The sequence below is a fragment of the Hemitrygon akajei genome, chromosome 24, assembly GCF_048418815.1.
Source record: "Hemitrygon akajei chromosome 24, sHemAka1.3, whole genome shotgun sequence".
Classification (NCBI taxonomy): Eukaryota; Metazoa; Chordata; class Chondrichthyes; order Myliobatiformes; family Dasyatidae; genus Hemitrygon; species Hemitrygon akajei.
The window spans coordinates 6,163,416-6,181,651 of record NC_133147.1 but is presented as its reverse complement, the minus strand read 5'-3'; the positions used below and the strand labels follow the sequence as shown (position 1 = coordinate 6,181,651).

Sequence of the window (18,236 nt, the reverse complement as noted above, 5' to 3'; positions counted from 1 at the left end):
GTACTGTGATGTTCAGTGTTCCTCCTGAAACCTTAATGGGTTCCTCTGTGATGCACAAGGACCACATCCTAATGGCGGTCAAGTTCGGGACGCTGGTGAGGGGAGAGGGTGGGGGTCAGGAACAAGAGGCTGAGCAAGTGAGGTTTGTGTGTCTGAAGGTGGAAGCAGAATCCCTCTCAGTACCTTGACCGAGTGGAGAGGGAGAGCAGAACGGGACAAATGGGAGCCACAGAAAATGGCAGGACTCTGGGGAGCACTGATGTACCAAGGGATTTTGGGGGGCAGGTACACAGCTCCCAGTGCAAATGAAACCATATGGAATGCTTGACTTCATCGGTGGGGATGTTGAGTCATGGTCAAGTTGCAGTTGGATAGAACGGTGCACTTAGAGTGTTGTCTACAGTTCTGGTCACTCCAGTGCGTACGGGAGGAATGTGGTGGGGGGGGCGGCTTGCAGAGGGTACAAAAGAGATTCACAAGAACGCTGCCTGGATTAGAGAGCATCAGCTACAGTACTGTGCCAATGGCTCGGGCACATGAATCAGAATCAGATTTAATATCACCAGCATATGTCGTGAAATTTGTTAACATTATGGCAGCTCTACAATTAAATGCATGATAAATACTGAGTGAAAGACAGTGAAGTATATTTATCTATTAATTAGTTACAATAAGTAGTACAAATAAAACAGTAGTGAGGTTGTGTTCATGGGTTCAATGTCCATTCAGAAGTCAGATGGCAGAGGGGAAGAAGCTGTTCCTGAATCACTGAGTGTGTGCCTGCAGGCTTCTGTACCTTCTTCCCAATCGTAACAATGAGAAGAAGCCATGCTCTGGGTGATGTGGGTCCTTAATGAAGGACATCGTCTTTCTGAGGCACCGCTCCTTGAAGATGTCTTGTATACTACAGAGGCTGGCACCTATGATGGAGCTGACTAATTTTACAACTTTCTGGAGCTTCTTTTGGTCGTGTGCAGAAGCCAAACCCCCCTCCCCCAATACCAGACTGTGATGAGCCGGTCAAAATGCTCTCCGTGGTACATGCGTAGAAGTTTTCAAGCATTTTAGGTGACAACCCAAATCTCTTCAAACTTCCAATGAAAGACAGCATTCTTTATAGCTGGATCAATATGTTGGGACCAGATTAGATCTCAGAGATCTTGACATCCAGGAACTTGAAGCTGTTCACTCTTTCCACTTCTGATCCCTCCATGAGGATTGGGTTCTTCATCTTACCCTTCCTGAAGTCCACAATCAGCTCTTGGGTCTTACTGAGTGCCAGGTTGTTACTGCGACACCACTCAGCTAGATGGTATATCTCGCTCCTATATGCCCTTTCATCACCATCTGAGATTCTACCAACAATGTTTGTATCATCAGCAAATTTATAGATGGTATTTGAGCCACATGGTACTGTGTAGAGCTGGGTGTGGGACAGGTGGCAGAGGAGATCTGGGGTTGGGGGTGGTGTGGGTACAGACAGCCCTGAGACACCAGGCAAGGTCATTTGATTCCAAACAAACGGTTTATTGATCATTACAGAATGTCTCTCCGGTGCTTCCCACTACCTCCCCACTCCCTTCTGTTTTTCCGAACCATGATTCCCTTCTCCCAGCCCCCTTCCCACTCTCAGTCCACAATAGAGACCCATATCAGAATCAGGTTTATCATCACTCACATATGTCATGAAATTTGTCCTTTTTTGTGGCAGCAATACACAAAATTACTACAGTACTGTGCAGAAGCCTTAGCTAGATATATATGCTTCACAGTTTTGCACAATACTGTATAAGGAGAGTAATACACATGTAATTATGGAGGAACTCAGCAGGTCAGGCAGCATCTGTGGAGTGGAATAGTCAACATTTTGGCCTAAACTCTTCATCAGGAGAGGTTAGATAAACTAGTTTTCTCAGGAGCATCAGAGACTAACAGAGATATATAAGTTGAGAGGTAGAGGCAAAATACCTCATATCAGAGGGTATGTATTTAAGGTGAGCGGGGTTAACCTCAAAGGAAAGGTGCAGGTACTTCACACAGGAGGGGGGTTGGGCTGCAGATGCAATAGTGGTGTTTGAACGTATCGATGTGGATCAGGTGCAGGCAGAAGGGATTTTTGCTTCATTTGGCATCAAGGCCGGCACAGAGATGCTGGGGTCTCATCCTGTACACGTACCATCAAGTGGGCATGTGGAGTGAGGCCAGAAAGGGGGACGAAAGTAATGCAGGCACATGGGATTAGTACACTTAGACTTGGGGATGTATAAATTGTGGGCCAAATGGCCTACTTAAGTACACTGTAATTAAACCCCATGGAAAATTCCACTGGTCTAACTCAAAGGAATTGCATTTCAGGTGAATAATTTTAGTTGCTTCATGTCATGAGGGTTTTCCTGAACTGTTTAGATCCCTGGCTGTGTGGTTGGTGAGGGGTTAGGTTTAACTCTAATCATAATGTATGGTATTGTGGCGACCCACTTCCTAGCGCACTCGAACCGGCTCACAAATAGCCAGCGCGCCGGCACAAAGGCCAGGTCCGCAACAAAGGGGAAAAGCCTGCGGGGGTTTGTGAGTACGTGTCCCTTACAGCATCCACGCCCGGGGAGGGCAGGATGAGGGAGGCTTTAAAGCAAGGCTGTGAAGTTCGAATAAAATCATCTTTAATTGCAGTTTACCAACTCCGTGTTGTTATTTTAGTGCTGCGTGTAGTATTCCCTGAGGTAAGGTCTCTGTGCAAAGCTGTCCCAACCAAGCAGTCTGAAAACAGAGGGGCAGACACCGACCCAGCATACAGTCCGGGGAGGGGTAGGACACAGGGTGAATCTCCTTCCACACCGTCCCATTACACACTCCCAGGGTCAGACACAGAGTGAAACTCCCTCCACACCGTCCCATCACACACTCCCGGGGTCAGACACAGAGTGAAGCTCCCTCCACACCGTCCCATCACACACTCCCGGGGTCAGACACAGGGTGAAGCTCCCTCCACATCGTCCCATCACACACTCCCGGGGTCAGACACAGAGTGAAGCTCCCTCCACACTGTCCCATCACACACTCCCAGGGTCAGACACAGAGTGAAACTCACCCCACACCATCCCATCACACACTCCCGGGGTCAGACACAGAGTGAAACTCACCCCACACCGTCCCATCACACACTCCCAGGGTCAGACACAGAGTGAAACTCACCCCACACCATCCCATCACACACTTTTGGGGTCTGAGTGAATAACTGTGGGCTCTTGTGCAGATCAACAGCCACATCAAGCAGCTGATCTCTGGGGCCTTCTGAGGGTGGGTCGCAGGGGAGGTGGGGTGGTGGTACAGTTACATTGAGCAGTAGGGAAGCAGGAGCACGTGGACTCAGAGCAGGGGGGCCGTGATGAAGATGTAGATTCTGGCGAGGAACTTGGTGGCCGCTGCCTGGCGGATTAGCGTCATCTCGACGTCCAGCAGGAAGTCTTGGGGCTGACGTGGCGGGAGCCGCAGGTAGACGTAGCCCATGTAGGGGTTGAGGCGGCGGGTGCCGAAGAACATGGCCTCGTTCCCCCCGGTGATGGACAGCAGGATGTTGTCGCCGGCGCGCACCGGTGTGGGGCTCATGCGGAAGACGTCGGCCGGCACCCGGACGTTGGTGGGAAGGCTCAATTGGTAGTAGGTGATTGTCCGTGGGACCATCTGGCACTCCACGTAATCCTGGCACGACATGCGTTCACACCGGCTGGTGACACAGAGAAACGGGATTAGCCAATGACATGGAGTTGTAACCATGTGACTTGCAGGAAACAGTCTACAGAATCTACTTGAAGAGAAAATCTACACGGTGTCCTTAACCGTGTCCAGACTCTTGTTTAAACAGACCATTAGGATAGTTAAGTCTCGGACCTCCGTGGGAAATGAGGGAAGAGATTGCTACAGCTTTGAAACTTTGATCTTTGTATCCTCCCTGTGCACAGAATAGTATCAGATGACTGGAAGATTGATGGGAAGAAAGGTAACAGGGATGAACATAGGAATTGCAGACCAGTGAGCTTCATGTCGGTGGCAAACAAGAGGATTCTTAGAGACAGGGTTTCCGAGCATTTGGAGAAGCATTAAGGACTTACTGGCTTTGTGGGAGGCAGGTGCCTGACTAACTTTGTCGAGGAAATGACTAAACAAATTGATGATGGTAGAGTGGTGGAGATGGCGTGTATGGATTTCAGAAAAAGGGTTTAACAAGGATTCCCCATGGAGGGCTCGTCCAGGAAGTCATGAGGCCTGGTATCCAGGGGAGTTTGTCCTTGTGGATTCGGAACTGGCTTGTCCGCGGTTGGAAGGGGGTGGTTTTAGAGGGAAGTCGGTGACCCGTGTTTTTTCCTCTGAGCTCTGTTCAGGGACTCGTGATCATTGTGATTTTTATAAATGACTGGTGGACAAGTGGGTTAGGAAGTTTGCAGATGACACGAAGGCTGGAGGAGCTGTGGACAGTGTCGAAGGTCACCGTAGGTTTCAGCACATTGACTGGGTTCAGAACTGGGCTGAGAAGTGGCAGGTGGAGTTCAAACCGGAGAAGCGTGAAGCGATTCACTTCAGAAAATCGAACAAAGGCAGAATTCAGGAGTCTTGGCAGTGTAGAGGGACAGAGGGAGCGTGGGGTTCATGTCCATAGATCCCTCAAAGTTGTCAGGGCAGACTGATCATAATTGAGTTGGTTAATATAATTGGCACATCATGAGGAAGTTCCCATATGTGCTCTACTGTTCTACGATTTACCACACTGCGTGGACAAGATTACTTACGTCTGTCCCACTCTCCTGTAGTTGGCAGGGCACTCAAAGGAGAGGCACTTAAATGTGCCCTGAATATTGAAGCAGCTCTCGTCAGCTGAGCAGTTGTGTGTCCCAAGTTTACATTCGTCGAGGTCTGGTGAGGAAAACAGAAAGAATTACACAGCCTTACAGGAAAGATATCGTCTAGCCGGAGAGGGTGCAGGAGAGATTTACAAGGATGCTGCCTGCACTGGAGAGCCTGTGTTATTTAGGGAGAGGTTGGTTATACTGGGTCTTTATTGCTTGGAGCACAGGAGAATGTGGAGAGGGGGTGACCTCAGAGAAGTTTACAAAATCACGAAGAGGGGTATGGATCGTCATTGTCTTCTCCTCAGAGTTGGGGAGTCCAAAACAACAGAGCACTATACAAGACGAGAAGGGAGAGATTTAAAGATTAACTTTATTTGCCACATATATATCAAAACATGCAGTGATGCATCAACGGCCAACACAGTCTGAGGATTTGCCACGCACCAAGCATGCCCACAGCTCTCTAAACCTAACCATCTGTCATTTGGAGGAAACAAGCCCCTGGAGGAAACAATGCGGAATAAGGGAGAACGACTAACTTCTCACAGGCAGTGGCAATACATGTGTTTAAGTAATCCACTGTAATAGTCTATAGAATCTAATTCAATGGTCTACAACATCTAATTCAACAGCAATTGGTCTACAGAAACTAATTAAATGTCGAACAGTCTACAGAATCTAATTAAACAGCAGACAGTTTACAGAATCTAACAGTACCTTTGCAATTCCTTCCGTTGGGTGAGAGTACATAGCCCTCATCAGGACATCTACATGTGAAGGAGCCCGGTGTATTAATGCACTGATAGGCACAGAGAGATGGGGAGGACAGTAAGCACTCGTCAATGTCTGTCAGAAAACAATAGACAAGGATTACCCACTGCCACACCAGTACACCCTGAGCCCCAGGTGGCCACAGAACCCGCCCAGAACCAACTCTGCTGTTCCGATGCACGCAACACCCCCATCCCTGCCCACCATAAACCACAGCTCATCCAGGCATGAGAGCCATTACTGATATGTAACGAACGTAGCCTAAATCGGGAGTGTCTGGTATCCAGGTCCTGCTGGAGTCCTTGCAGCAAATGTCCTTTTGGTAACCAGCTCTACCAACCCCTACAACCCCCTTTACCCATCTCCCTCCCTAACCATAAACTTCTGGATCGGTCTTCCTGTCCCCCTTTACTCAGTAACCTGCTACACCCCTCCCTAACCGTAACCTCTCATCTATCCTCCCTACCTCTGTAACACCCTCCCCCGTCTCTGTCCCCCATAATTCTGTAACCCCCTACACCGCTTACAGTCTCCATCTCCCTCCTGAACTCCCTACACTCCAGCCTCCCTAAATGTAAACTCCTAGACCCTTCCCCATCTGTCTCCCTCCTTAATTCCATCTCCCTTCTCACCTCTGTAACCCCATGCACCCCTCCCCATCTGCACCTACACTCCTCCCTTCCTCCCTAAATGGAACCCCTAGACCCTTCCTGTCTCCCTCTGCACCTCTGTAACCCTATACCTGTCCCCATCTCCCACTTTTGTAACCCCTCCCCTCCACTCTCCTCTAATCTCCATCTCCACAACCCCCAACATATCTCACTGCATCTATAACCCGATCTGGACCCTGCAACCCCTCCCTGTCTCCACTGCTCTCCTTGCTTTGCACACTAACTCACTCTGGCCCCCTCATCCCTCCACATCCCCCTCTTGCCCCTGCCTCCCTTCCCTGTCTCCATCTCCTGCACTGTAACCTTATCCAGTCTTTGCACCTCCTCCTCCCTCCATCTCCTCCCCCACCATTCAGAGCCCGGGCTCCCTCTCCTTCCTTTATAACTCATGGTGGCCCCTCCAAAGCCCTCTCTGGTCCTTCAACCCCTTCTTATTTTTGGTCTCTTACAATATCCAGAATGTCTGATTCCCTCCCAGTCTCTATATCCCGCCGCCCATCAGCAGCACCTGAACCCTTCCCTCACTGTCACCCCTTTGGCCCTTAATCCCTCCAACCTCAACACCCCTACCTCTAAGTCCCACGGGCTCCTATCCACCGCCTGACATCTCCCAGACTCTCCAACCCCCTGTACCCCTCCTGTCGCATCCTCCAGTGTTCCTCCAGCTCCTATACTGACAACGCCTGGATCTGTAACAGCCTGTCTTTTGTCTCCTATCTTTGCAGTCAAGCTTTGTGGGGTGGGGGGGTCACATGTCAAGTGGTTGGGGATTAGATTCAATTTGCCCTCATCCCACTGGCCTGTCTTGGGGACAGCTCTCAACTTGAAAGCAAACAGTCCACAGAGTCTCATTGAAAGCCCTTCCATTGGAATCTTGCTCCCTTTTCCCCGATGTTGACAAGGTAACCTATTGAGTGTGGATAAGAGTGGATGTGGTGAGGATGTTTCCCATAGTGGGGGAGCCACCTCCACAGACTCGATGGGCCAAATGGCCTAATTCTGCTTCTATGCCTGACGGTGTAAGATCTTTCGAGATAAATTCTCCAAAATTCCCCAGGTTACAGGCGAGGGTGAGAGGGAAGGTGTCAGAGGGCTGATGTGACAGTGGGATCCCTCGTGCAGGATTTCCTAAAGGTTAACTTGTGTTGGCATTTATTTCAAGAGGACTAGAATATAAAAGCAAGGATGTATTGGTGGGCTCAGGATTGGAGGGTACCTTATGGGAATAGGGTGAGTGTCCTTGGCCTTTTCTCCTTGGAGTGATGGAGGATGTGAGGTAACCGATTGGAGGTGTATAAGATGATGAGGGACATTGATTGTGTGGATGGCCAGAGGCTTTTTCCCAGGGCTGAAAATGGCTAACACGAGGGGGCATAGTTTTAAGGTGCTTGGAAATAGGTACCGAGGGGAGGTCAGGGGTAGGTTTCTCACACACAGAGTGGTGGGTGTGTGGAATGCGCTGCCAGTGGCGCTGGTGGAAGTGGATACAATAGGGTCTTTTAAGAGCCTCTTAGACAGGCATCTGTTAGTCTCAGGAGACCATGGATTTGCACCTTGGAAAGTTTCCAGGGCGCAGGCCTGGGCAGGGTTGTATGGCAGACTGGCAGTTGCCCATGCTACGTCTCCCCTCTCCACGCCACCGATGTTGTCCAAGGGAAGGGCAAGGGCCGATTCAGCTTGGCACCGGTGTGTTCACAGAGCAATGTGTGGTTAAGTGCCTTGCTCAAGGCACATGGAGCTTAGAAAAAGAGGGCTAGGTAAATTCTAGACAGTCTCTTAAGTAGGTTACATGGTTGGCACAATATTAGAAACATAGAAAATAGGTGCAGGAGTAGGCCATTCGGCCCTTCGAGACTGCACCGCCATTCAGTATGATCATGGCTGATCATCCAACTCAGAACCCTGTACCTGCTTTCTCTCCATACCCCCTGATCCCTTTAGCCACAAGATCCATATCTAACTTCCTCTTAAATATAGCCAATGAACCGGCCTCAACTGTTTCCTGTGGCAGAGAATTCCACAGATTTATTACTCTCTGTGTGAAGAAGTTTTTCCTAATCTCGGTCCTAAAAGGCTTCCCCTTTATCCTTAAACTGTGACCCCTCGTTCTGGACTTCCCCAACATCGGAAACAATCTTCCTGCATCTAGCCTGTCCAATCCCTTTAGAATTTTATACGTTTCAATAAGATCCCCCCCTCAATCTTCTAAATTCCAGTGAGTATAAGCCTAGTCGATCCAATCTTTCTTCATATGAAAGTCCTGCCATCCCAGGAATCAATCTGGTGAACCTTCTTTGTACTCCTTCTATGGCAAGAATGTCTTTCCTCAGATTAGGGGACCAAAACTACACACAATACTCTAGGTGCGGTCTCACCAAGGCCTTGTACAACTGCAGTAGAATCTCCCTGCTCCTGTACTCAAATCCTTTTGCTATGAATGCCAACATACCATTTGCCTTTTTCACCGCCTGCTGTACCTGCATGCCCACCTTCAATGACTGGTGTACAATGACACCCAGGTCTCGCTGCACCTCCCCTTTTCCAAATTGGCCACCGTTCAGATAATAATCTGTTTTCCTGTTCTTGCAACCAAAGTGGATAACCTCACATTTATCCACATTAAATTGCATCTGCCATGAATTTGCCCACTCACCTAACCTATCCAAGTCACCCTGCATCCTCTTAGCATCCTCCTCACAGCTAACACCACCGCCCAGCTTCATGTCATCCACAAACTTGGAGATGCTGCACTTAATTCCCTCGTCTAAATCATTAATATATATTGTAAACAACTGGGGTCCCAGCACTGAGCCTTGCGGTACCCCACTAGTCACTGCCTGCCATTCTGAAAAGGTCCCGTTTACTCCCACTCTTTGCTTCCTGTCTGCCAACCAATTCTCTATCCACATCAATACCATACTCCCAATACTGTGTGCTTTAAGTTTGCACACTAACCTCCTGTGTGGGACCTTGTCAAAAGCCTTTTGAAAATCCAAATATACCACATCCACTGGCTCTCCCCATCCACTCTATTAGTTACATCTTCAAAAAATTCTATAAGATTCGTCAGACATGATTTTCCTTTCACAAATCCATGCTGACTTTGTCCAATGATTTCATCTCTTTCCAAATGTGCTGTTATCACATCTTTGATAACCGACTCTAGCAGTTTTCCCACTACTGATGTCAGACTCACCAGTCTATAATTCCCCGGTTTTTCTCTCCCTCCTTTTTTAAAAAGTGGGGTTACATTAGTCACCCTCCAATCCTCAGGAACTAATCCAGAATCTAAGGAGTTTTGAAAAATTATCACTAATGCATCCACTATTTCTTTGGCTACTTCCTTAAGCACTTTGGGATGCAGACCATCTGGCCCTGGGGATTTATCTGCCTTTAATCCCTTCAATTTACCTAACACCACTTCCCTACTAACATGTATTTCCCTCAGTTCCTCCATCTCACTAGACCCTCGGTCCCCTACTATTTCCAGAAGATTATTTATGTCCTCCTTAGGGAAGACAGAACAAAAGTAGTTATTCAATTGGTCTGCCATGTCCTTGTTCCCTATGATCAACTCACCTGTTCCTGACTGTAAAGGACCTACATTTGTCTTGACCAATCTTTTTCTTTTCACATATCTATAAAAGCTTTTAGTCAGTTTTTATGTTCCCTGCCAGCTTTCTCTCATAATCTTTTTTTCCCTTTCCTAATTAAGCCCTTTGTCCTCCTCTGCTGGTCTCTGAATTTCTCCCAGTCCTCAGGTGTGCCACTTTTTTTTGCTAATTTATATGTTTCTTCTTTGGAATTGATACTATCCCTAATTTCCCTTGTCAGCCACGGGTGCACTACCTTCCCTGGTTTATTCTTTTACCAAACTGGAATGAACAATTGTTGTAGTTCATCCATGTGATCTTTAAATGCTTGCTATTGCATATCCACCATCAACCCTTTAAGTATCATTTGCCAGTCTATCTTAGCTAATTCACGTCTCATACCTTCAAAGTTACCCTTCTTTAAGTTCAGAACCTTTGTTTCTGAATTAACTATGTCACTCTCCGTCTTAATGAAGAATTCCACCATATTATGGTCACTCTTACCCCCAAGGGGCTTCGCATTACAAGATTGCTAACTAACCCTTCCTCATTGCTCAATACCCAATCTAGAATGGCCTGCTCTCTAGTTGGTTCCTCGACATGTTGGTTCAGAAAACCATCCCGCATACATTCCAAAAATCCTGTTCCTCAGCACCCTTACCAATTTGGTTCACCCAATCTATACGTAGATTGAAGTCACCCATTATAACTACTGTTTCTTTATTGCATGAATTTCTAATTTCCTGTTTAATGCCATCCCCAACTTCACTACTACTGTTAGGTGGCCTGTACACAACTCCCACCAGCGTTTTCTGCCCCTTAGTGTTATGCAGCTCTACCCATATCGATTCCACATCCTCCAGGCTAATGTCCTTCCTTTCTATTGCGTTAATCTCCTCTCTAACCAGCAATGCTACCCTACCTCCTTTTCTTTCCTGTCTATCCCTCCTGAATATTGAATATCCTTGGATGTTGAGCTCCCGTCCTTGGTCACCCTGGAGCCATGTCTCTGCGATCCCAACTATATTATATTCATTAATAACTATCTGCACATTCAATTCATCCACCTTGTTACGAATGCTCCTCGCATTGACACACAAAGCCTTCAGGCTTGTTTTTACAACTCTCTTAGCCCTTATACAATTATGTTGAAAAGAGCCCTGGATTTGCCTGCCTGCCACTTTTACTTTTCACCTTATTACTTTTTGCTTCTACCCTCATTTTACACCCCTCTGTCTCTCTGCACTTGTTCCCATCCCCCTACCACATTAGTTTAAAGCCTCCTGAACAGCAGTAGCAAACGCTCCCCCTAGGACATTGGTTCCAGTCCAGCCCAGGTGCAGACCGTCCTGTTTATACCGTTCCCACCTCCCCCAGAACTGGTTCCAATGCCCCAGAAATTTGAATCCCTCCCCCTTGCACCATTTTTCAAGCCACATATTCATCTGAAATATCCTCCTATTTCTACTCTGACTAGCACGTGGCACTGGTAGTAATCCAGAGATTATTACCTTTGTGGTCCTACTTTTTAGCTTATCTCCTAACTTCCTAAATTCACCTTGTGGGACCTCATCCTGTTTTTTACCTATATCGTTGGTACCTATGTGCACCACGACCACTGGCTGTTCACACTCCCATTCCAGAATGTCCTGCAGCCGCTCAGAGACATCCTTGACCCTTGTACCAGGGAGGCAACATACCATCCAGGAGTCTCGTTTGTGGCCGCAGGAACGCCTATCTATTCCCCTTACAATCGAATCCCCTATCACTATAGCTCTCCCACTCCTTTTCCTTCCCCCCTGTGCCACAGGGCCTGTATATTGTGGGCCGAAGGGCCTGTAATGTGCCATAAATGTCTCTGTTTTATGTCCTAATCCTTTGTAAGCATTAGTCGCTCCATGCTTGGAGTACCACGAGCAGCTTTGGGCCCTTTCTATGAGGATGTGCTGGCATTGGAGAGGGTCCAGATGAGATTTAGGAGAATTCTGATTTATGAGAATTCATGGGAATGAAAGAGTTAATGTATGAGAAATCTTTACTGGCTCTGGGCCTGGACTCACTGGAATTTAGAAGAACATTGAAAGATCGAGATAGAGTGGACATAGAGATAAAGTTTTCTAGGACACAGCCTCAGAATAGAAGGACATTCCTTTAGAACAGAGAAGAGGAATTTATTTAACCAGAGGGTGGTGAATCTGTGGAATTCATTGCCACAGACAGCTGTGGAGGCCAAGACATCAGGTAGATTTAAAGCAGAGCTTGATGGGCTCTTTATGATTGAGGGGTTCAAAGGTTATGAGGAGAAGGCAGGAGAATGGGGTTGAGAGGGAAAATATATCGGCCATAAATGGTGGAGCAGGCTCGATGGGCTGAATGGCCTAATTCTGCTCCTATTATTAATGCTTTCATTATTTAAGTGGTGGGGGAGGTAGTTTTCCAAGGAGATCAGGGTATTGAGTTGTGGGGACAACAGAGAGAGGACAATGGCTGCAAGAATGAAAGGGGATTCTGGTGATATGTATCTGGTTCTGAAAGTCAGAAACCCTCCTCCCCCCGTTCAGAAGCTGAGGAACCTACAGTGCAGTAACTGGCCCTCAAAATCCCATTTGCATTGAACACATTTCATCAGCAGCCACCTTCCCATCAACTCTCCCCAGACCCTACTACCCCTCATCCACACATTTGGGGGTGTGGGGGCCCGATTTACCCACCCGCCCCGCCTGTCTCTGGGACGTCTTTCTCCCCCAGGGCTGAGGAAATCAAGAACCAGAAGGCATAGTTTAAGGTGCGAGGTGTAATGGGAAACTGGGGGGGGGGGGGGGAGAACTTTTTTTTTTAACCCAGAGGGTGCAGTGGGGAATCACCTCCATCCCACAGCCAGTGGAGTGAACGGTCAAGCCGAGCCACCCCCACCCCACCTCTGCCGACACTCACCCAGGCAGGCCGTCCTGTCGGTGGGGCTGAGGGTGAATCCCCTCTGGCATCGGCACTCAAAGGATCCCAGCACGTTGAGGCAGTCGTGGCTGCAGGGGCTGTTCTGGCACTCGTCCACGTCTGCACAGAGGTGTGGGGGTGGGGGGGTTAGCAGAGGGTGGAGAGGTGGATTAGACCGGGACACCTCGCAAACCACACCCACACCCCCTCCCCCGGCCACCTCAACACCCTCAAACCCGTTCCACGCCCCGGTCAAATCATCAGGGGCCGCGAGCATGGGGGAGGCACCGATAGGGTAAGGCAAAGGGCGAAATGACTAGCAAGAGCGGGAGAGAGACGGAGGGGAGTTCACAGGGAGAAGGGTGACCCTGCACACCGGGGTGGGGGGGGGGGGGGGGCAGAGGGGTGTTCATGGAGAGACAGGAGTCTGAAGGAACATAACGTTTCGCGAGACGCTATTCCGGTGTCCAGCTCCGGCGCCACTCTCCATACGTGCTCCCGTGGAAGGCACGGGTTTTCCTGCCGCTCCGGTCCAAAGACGTACCAGGTAGGCTGACTGATCATTGGGAATTGTCCCGTGATTAGGTTGGGGTTTCTGGGGTGGTGGGGCTCGAAGGGTCAGGGTGGGCCTACTCTGCGCTAATTCTGCTAAATGAATATTACTGGGGAAGATACAGGCAGGCTTTTAACACTGACACAAAAAAGTCTTTATTTTTCTGTTGACCGGTGTTCAAAAAACCCCAAATGAAATCCAGTGTGATTCAAAGTTGTAAAACAATGAAACTTCCAAGGGAGGGTGAATTATAGGCACATGGTGCCTATATATAGGTGTACATGGACAGGAACACTTCAGAGATTGAAGATTCAAGATTATTTATCGGTGTCCTTCAGTGACAAGCCGAAAGCAGAAAGAAAGATTTGTCAATCCAGATCTGATGCAGCGTAAAGAACAGGATAGGTGGTAAAATAAAAATAGAAAAGCAAGAACAGTAAATGATTGAGTGTGGCCATGAGTACGTAATGATTAGATTTATACTCAGTAACACACACAGAATGCTGCAGCATCCTCAGCGTACTGGGGCGCTGAGGAGTGGAGGATCCAGAATTGACGTTGAGGGTCCAATATGAGGCGCTCCCTCTCTCTCGGTGAGGGAGCGGGGACAGATACCCTCCCCAACGAGAGAGGGAGACGTGAGTGCGCGCGCCGAGGTTGGGAGGCGGGGTGTTCCCTCTTGGGTCAGAGGGGATTCTGACCCCCAACGCCGCCTCTGCCCCTCGAGTGAGGGGTAATTACCTGCACAGGTCTGGCCGTCTGGGGCCAAGCGGAATCCCACGTTGCAGCCGCACTGATAGGAGCCCGGGGTGTTGACGCAGAGCTGGGCACAGATCCGGCCCTGGTACCGATGGCACTCATTAATGTCTGAGGGGAGCGACGGAGTGAGACAGAGAGAAAGTGTGAGAGACAGAATGAGAGAGAAAGAGAAAATGTGAGAGGCAGCAAGTACATGTGTGAGAGAGACACACACAGACAGACATGGAGAGAGGGACAGAAACATGGAAAACATACAGCACAATACAGGCCCTTTGGCCCACAAAGCTGTGCCGAACATGTCCTTACCCTAGAACTACCTAGGCTTTACCCACAGCCCTCTATTTTTCTAAGCTCCATGTACCTATCCAGGAGTCTCTTAAAAGACCCTATTGTTTCCGCCTCCACCACCGCTGCCGGCAGCCCATTCCACACGCTCACCACTCTCTGCGTAAAAAACTTACCCCTGACATCTCCTCTGTACCTGCTTCCAAGCACCTTAAAGCTATGCCCTCTCGTGCTAGCCATTTCAGCCCTGGGGAAAAGCCTCTGACTATCCACACGATCAATGCCTCTCATCATTTTATACACCTCTATCAAGTCACCTCTCATCCTCCTTCGCTCCAAGGAGAAAAGGCCAAGTTCACTCAACCTATTCTCATAAGGCATGCTCCCCAATGCAGGCAACATCCATGTAAATCTCCTCTGCACCCTTTCTGTGGTTTCCACATCCTTCCTGAAGTGAGGTGACCAGAACTGAGAACAGTACTCCAAGTGGGGTCTGACCAGGGTCCTATATAGCTGCAACATTACCTCTTAAACTCAATCCTACAATTAATGAAGGTTGTACGCCTTCTTAACCACAGAGTCAACCTGCGCAGCTGCTTTGAGTGTTCTATGGACTTGGACCCCAAGATCCCTCTGATCCTCCACACTGCCAAGAGTCTTACCATTAATGCTGTATTCTGTCATTATATTTAACCTACCAAAATGAACCACTTCACACTTATCTGGGTTAAACTCCATCTGCCACTTCTCAGCCCAGTTCTGCATCCTATCAATGTCCTGCTGTAACATCTGACAGCCCTCCACACTATCCACAACACCCCAACCTTTGTGTCATCAACAAACTTATTAACCCACCTTTCTACTTCCTCAACCAGGTCATATATAAAAATCACAAAGAGTAGGGGGCCCCAGGACAGATCCCTGAGGCACACCATTTGTCACCGGCCTCCACGCAGAATATGACTCGTCTACAACCACTCTTTGCCTTCTGTGGGCAAGCCAGTTCTGGATCCACAAAGCAATGTCCCCTTGAATCCCATGTCTCCTTACTTTCTCAATAAGCCTTGCATGGGGTACCTTATCAAATGCCTTGCTAAAATCCATATACACTACATCAACTACTCTACCTTCATCAATATATTTAATCACATCCTCAAAAAATTCAGTCAGGCTTGTAAGGCACAACCTGCCCTTGACAAAGCCATGCTGACTGTTCCTAATCATATTTTGCTTCTCCAAATGTTCATAAATCCTGCCTCTCAGGATCTTCTCCATCAAATTACCAACCACTATCCCTACTCCCTTTCTTGAATAAGGGAACAACATCCACAACCCTCCAATCCTCCGGAACCTCTCCCATCCTCATTGATGATACAAAGATCATCACCAGAGGCTCAGCAATCTCCTTCCTCGCTTCCCACAGTAGCCTGGAGTACATCCCATCCAGTCCTGGTGACTTATCCAACTTGATGCTTTCTAAAGGTCCAGCACATCTTCCTTAATACCTACATGCTCAAGCTTTTCAGTCCACTGCAAGTCATCCCTACAATCATCAAAATCCTTTTCCGTAGTGAATCCTGAAACAAAGTATTCATTAAGTACCTCTGCTATCTCCTCCGGTTCCATACACACTTTTCCACTGTCGCACTTGATTGGTCCTATTCTCTCATGTCTTATCCTCTTGCTCTTCACATACTTGTAGAATGCCTCAGGGTTTTCCTTAATCCTGTCCACCAAGATCTTCTCATGACCCCTTCTGGCTCTCCTAACTTCATTCTTAAGCTCTTTCCTGCTAGCCTTATAATCTTCTAGATTCCTATCATTACCTAATTTTTTAAACCTTTCCTAAGCTCCTCTTCTTGACTAGATTTACAACAGCCTTTGTACACCACAGATCTTGTACCCTACCATCCTTTCCATGGCTCATTGGAATGTACCTACTCAGAACCCCACGCAAATATCCCCTGAATATTTGCCACATTTCTTCTGTACGTTTGTCCGTGAACATTTGTTTCCAATTTGTGCTTCCAAGTTCCTGCCTGATAGCCTCATATTCCACTTACTCCAATTAAATGTGTACAATGTCCTGTGTATGTTACTAAAAAGGGCTTCTTTGGTTTGTTACGAGTAGGAATGTTTCTTTGTCTGTTAAAAGTTCTCTCACCGTTGTTTCGCTTTAGAATGGCTGATATGGTAATTGTATTCATTTGTTAATCAATGGGGAATGTTATTGTGTTTTGTGAGGCTGGGAACTTGGGGGTGTGAGGGGAGTCCGGAGGAAGACGCCGAGGAAGGAGGACGTGCGCTCGGACGACCACCGGGAAGTCCGAAGTAGGAGTTTCGGGAGGACGACCACCGAGGAGTCGAATGGTTCACTGGATGAGCTCCACCGATGTGCACTAAACTGACTGAACTTTGATAAGTTGGCGCCTTTTGTTTTTTTCTTGTATATATATATATATAGTATTGCCTAATACTCTTTTAATTTTAGTAAACTCTTTAAAGTGTATTTCATACCGGTATTTGTTGTGGGTTTGATACTGTTGGCGGGCGCGAGGCATAAACGCGATTCTCACAGCACCTGCGTGTACGGGAGGTGGGTTGGTGTGTGGCTGGATCTCTTTTTCCCCTAGACGTATACCAGCCTGTTGGGTAAGTGTTACAAATGCTTCCCGAACTTGTCTGTTCCTATCCCTCTCCAATGCTATGGTAAAGGAGATAGAATTATGATCACCATCTCCAAAATGCTCTCCCACTGAGAGACCTGACACCTGACCAGGTTCATTTCCCAATACCAGATCAAGTACAGCCTCTTCTCTTGTAGGCTTATCTACATATTATGTCAAGAAACCTTCCTGAATACACCTAACAAACTCCACCCCATCTAAACCCCCCACTCTAGGGAGAAGCCAATCGATATTTGGGAAATTAAAATCTCCCACCACAACAACCCTGTTATTATTACTCCTTTCCAGAATCTGTCTCCCTATCTGCTCCTTGATGTCCCTGTTATCATTGGGTAGTCTAAAAAAACACCCAGTGGAGTTATTGATCCCTTCCTATTCCTAATGTCCACCCACAGAAACGCCATAAACAACCCCTCCATGTCTTCCTCCTTTTCTGCAGTCATGACACTATCTCTGATCAAAAGTCCCAGTCTCTTCAGTTCGGTTCCCACCCCCCAGCAATTCTAGTTTAAACTCTCCCCAATAGCCTTAGCAAACCTCCCTGTCAGGATATTGATCCCCCTGGCATTCAATTGCAACCCATCCTTTTTGTACAGGTCATGCCTGCCCCAAAAGAGGTCCCAATGATCCAAAAATCTGAATCCCTGCCCCCTGCTCCAATCACTGTGCCACGTATTTATCCTCCATCTCATTCTATTCCTATTCTCACTGTCACGTGGCACAGGCAGTAATCCCAAGATTACTACCTTTGACGTCCTGCTTCTCAACTTCCTTCCTAACTCCCTGTAGTCTATTTTCAGGACCACCTCCCTTTTCCTGCCTATGTCATTGGTACCAGTATGTACCACGACCTCTGGCTGTTCTCCCTCCCACTTCAAGATATCGTGGACACAACCAGAAATGTCCCAGACCTTGGCACCTGGGAGGCAAAACTACCATCCGCATTTCTTTCCTGTGTCCACAGAATCACCTATCTGACCCCCTTGACTATAGAGTCCCCTATCACTGCTGCCTTCCTCTTCCTTTCCAAACCCTTCTGAGTCACAGGGCCGGACTCTGTGCCAGAGGCACGGCCACTGTCGCTTCCCCCAGGTAGGCCGTCAACCCCCCCCCCCCAAACCGTACTCAAACAGGAGTGC

At 48.1% G+C, this 18,236-nt stretch overlaps 1 protein-coding gene across 2 annotated transcripts in view; it reads right to left on the bottom strand.

Annotated features, from left to right (window-relative positions):
* Positions 1-1,506: 1,506 nt before the first annotated feature.
* Positions 1,507-18,236, bottom strand: part of LOC140715830 (fibulin-1-like) — a 52,530-nt gene continuing 35,800 nt past the window's right edge. For both annotated transcript variants that reach the window (XM_073028262.1, XM_073028263.1), the window contains 5 exons: positions 14,108-14,233; positions 12,814-12,933; positions 5,562-5,690; positions 4,785-4,908; positions 1,507-3,724 (listed from right to left, as the gene is read on the bottom strand). In XM_073028262.1, coding sequence (XP_072884363.1) covers positions 3,367-3,724; positions 4,785-4,908; positions 5,562-5,690; positions 12,814-12,933; positions 14,108-14,233 — 857 coding nt within the window. In that variant the 3' untranslated portion in view covers positions 1,507-3,366. The remainder of the gene's footprint in view (positions 3,725-4,784; positions 4,909-5,561; positions 5,691-12,813; positions 12,934-14,107; positions 14,234-18,236) is intronic.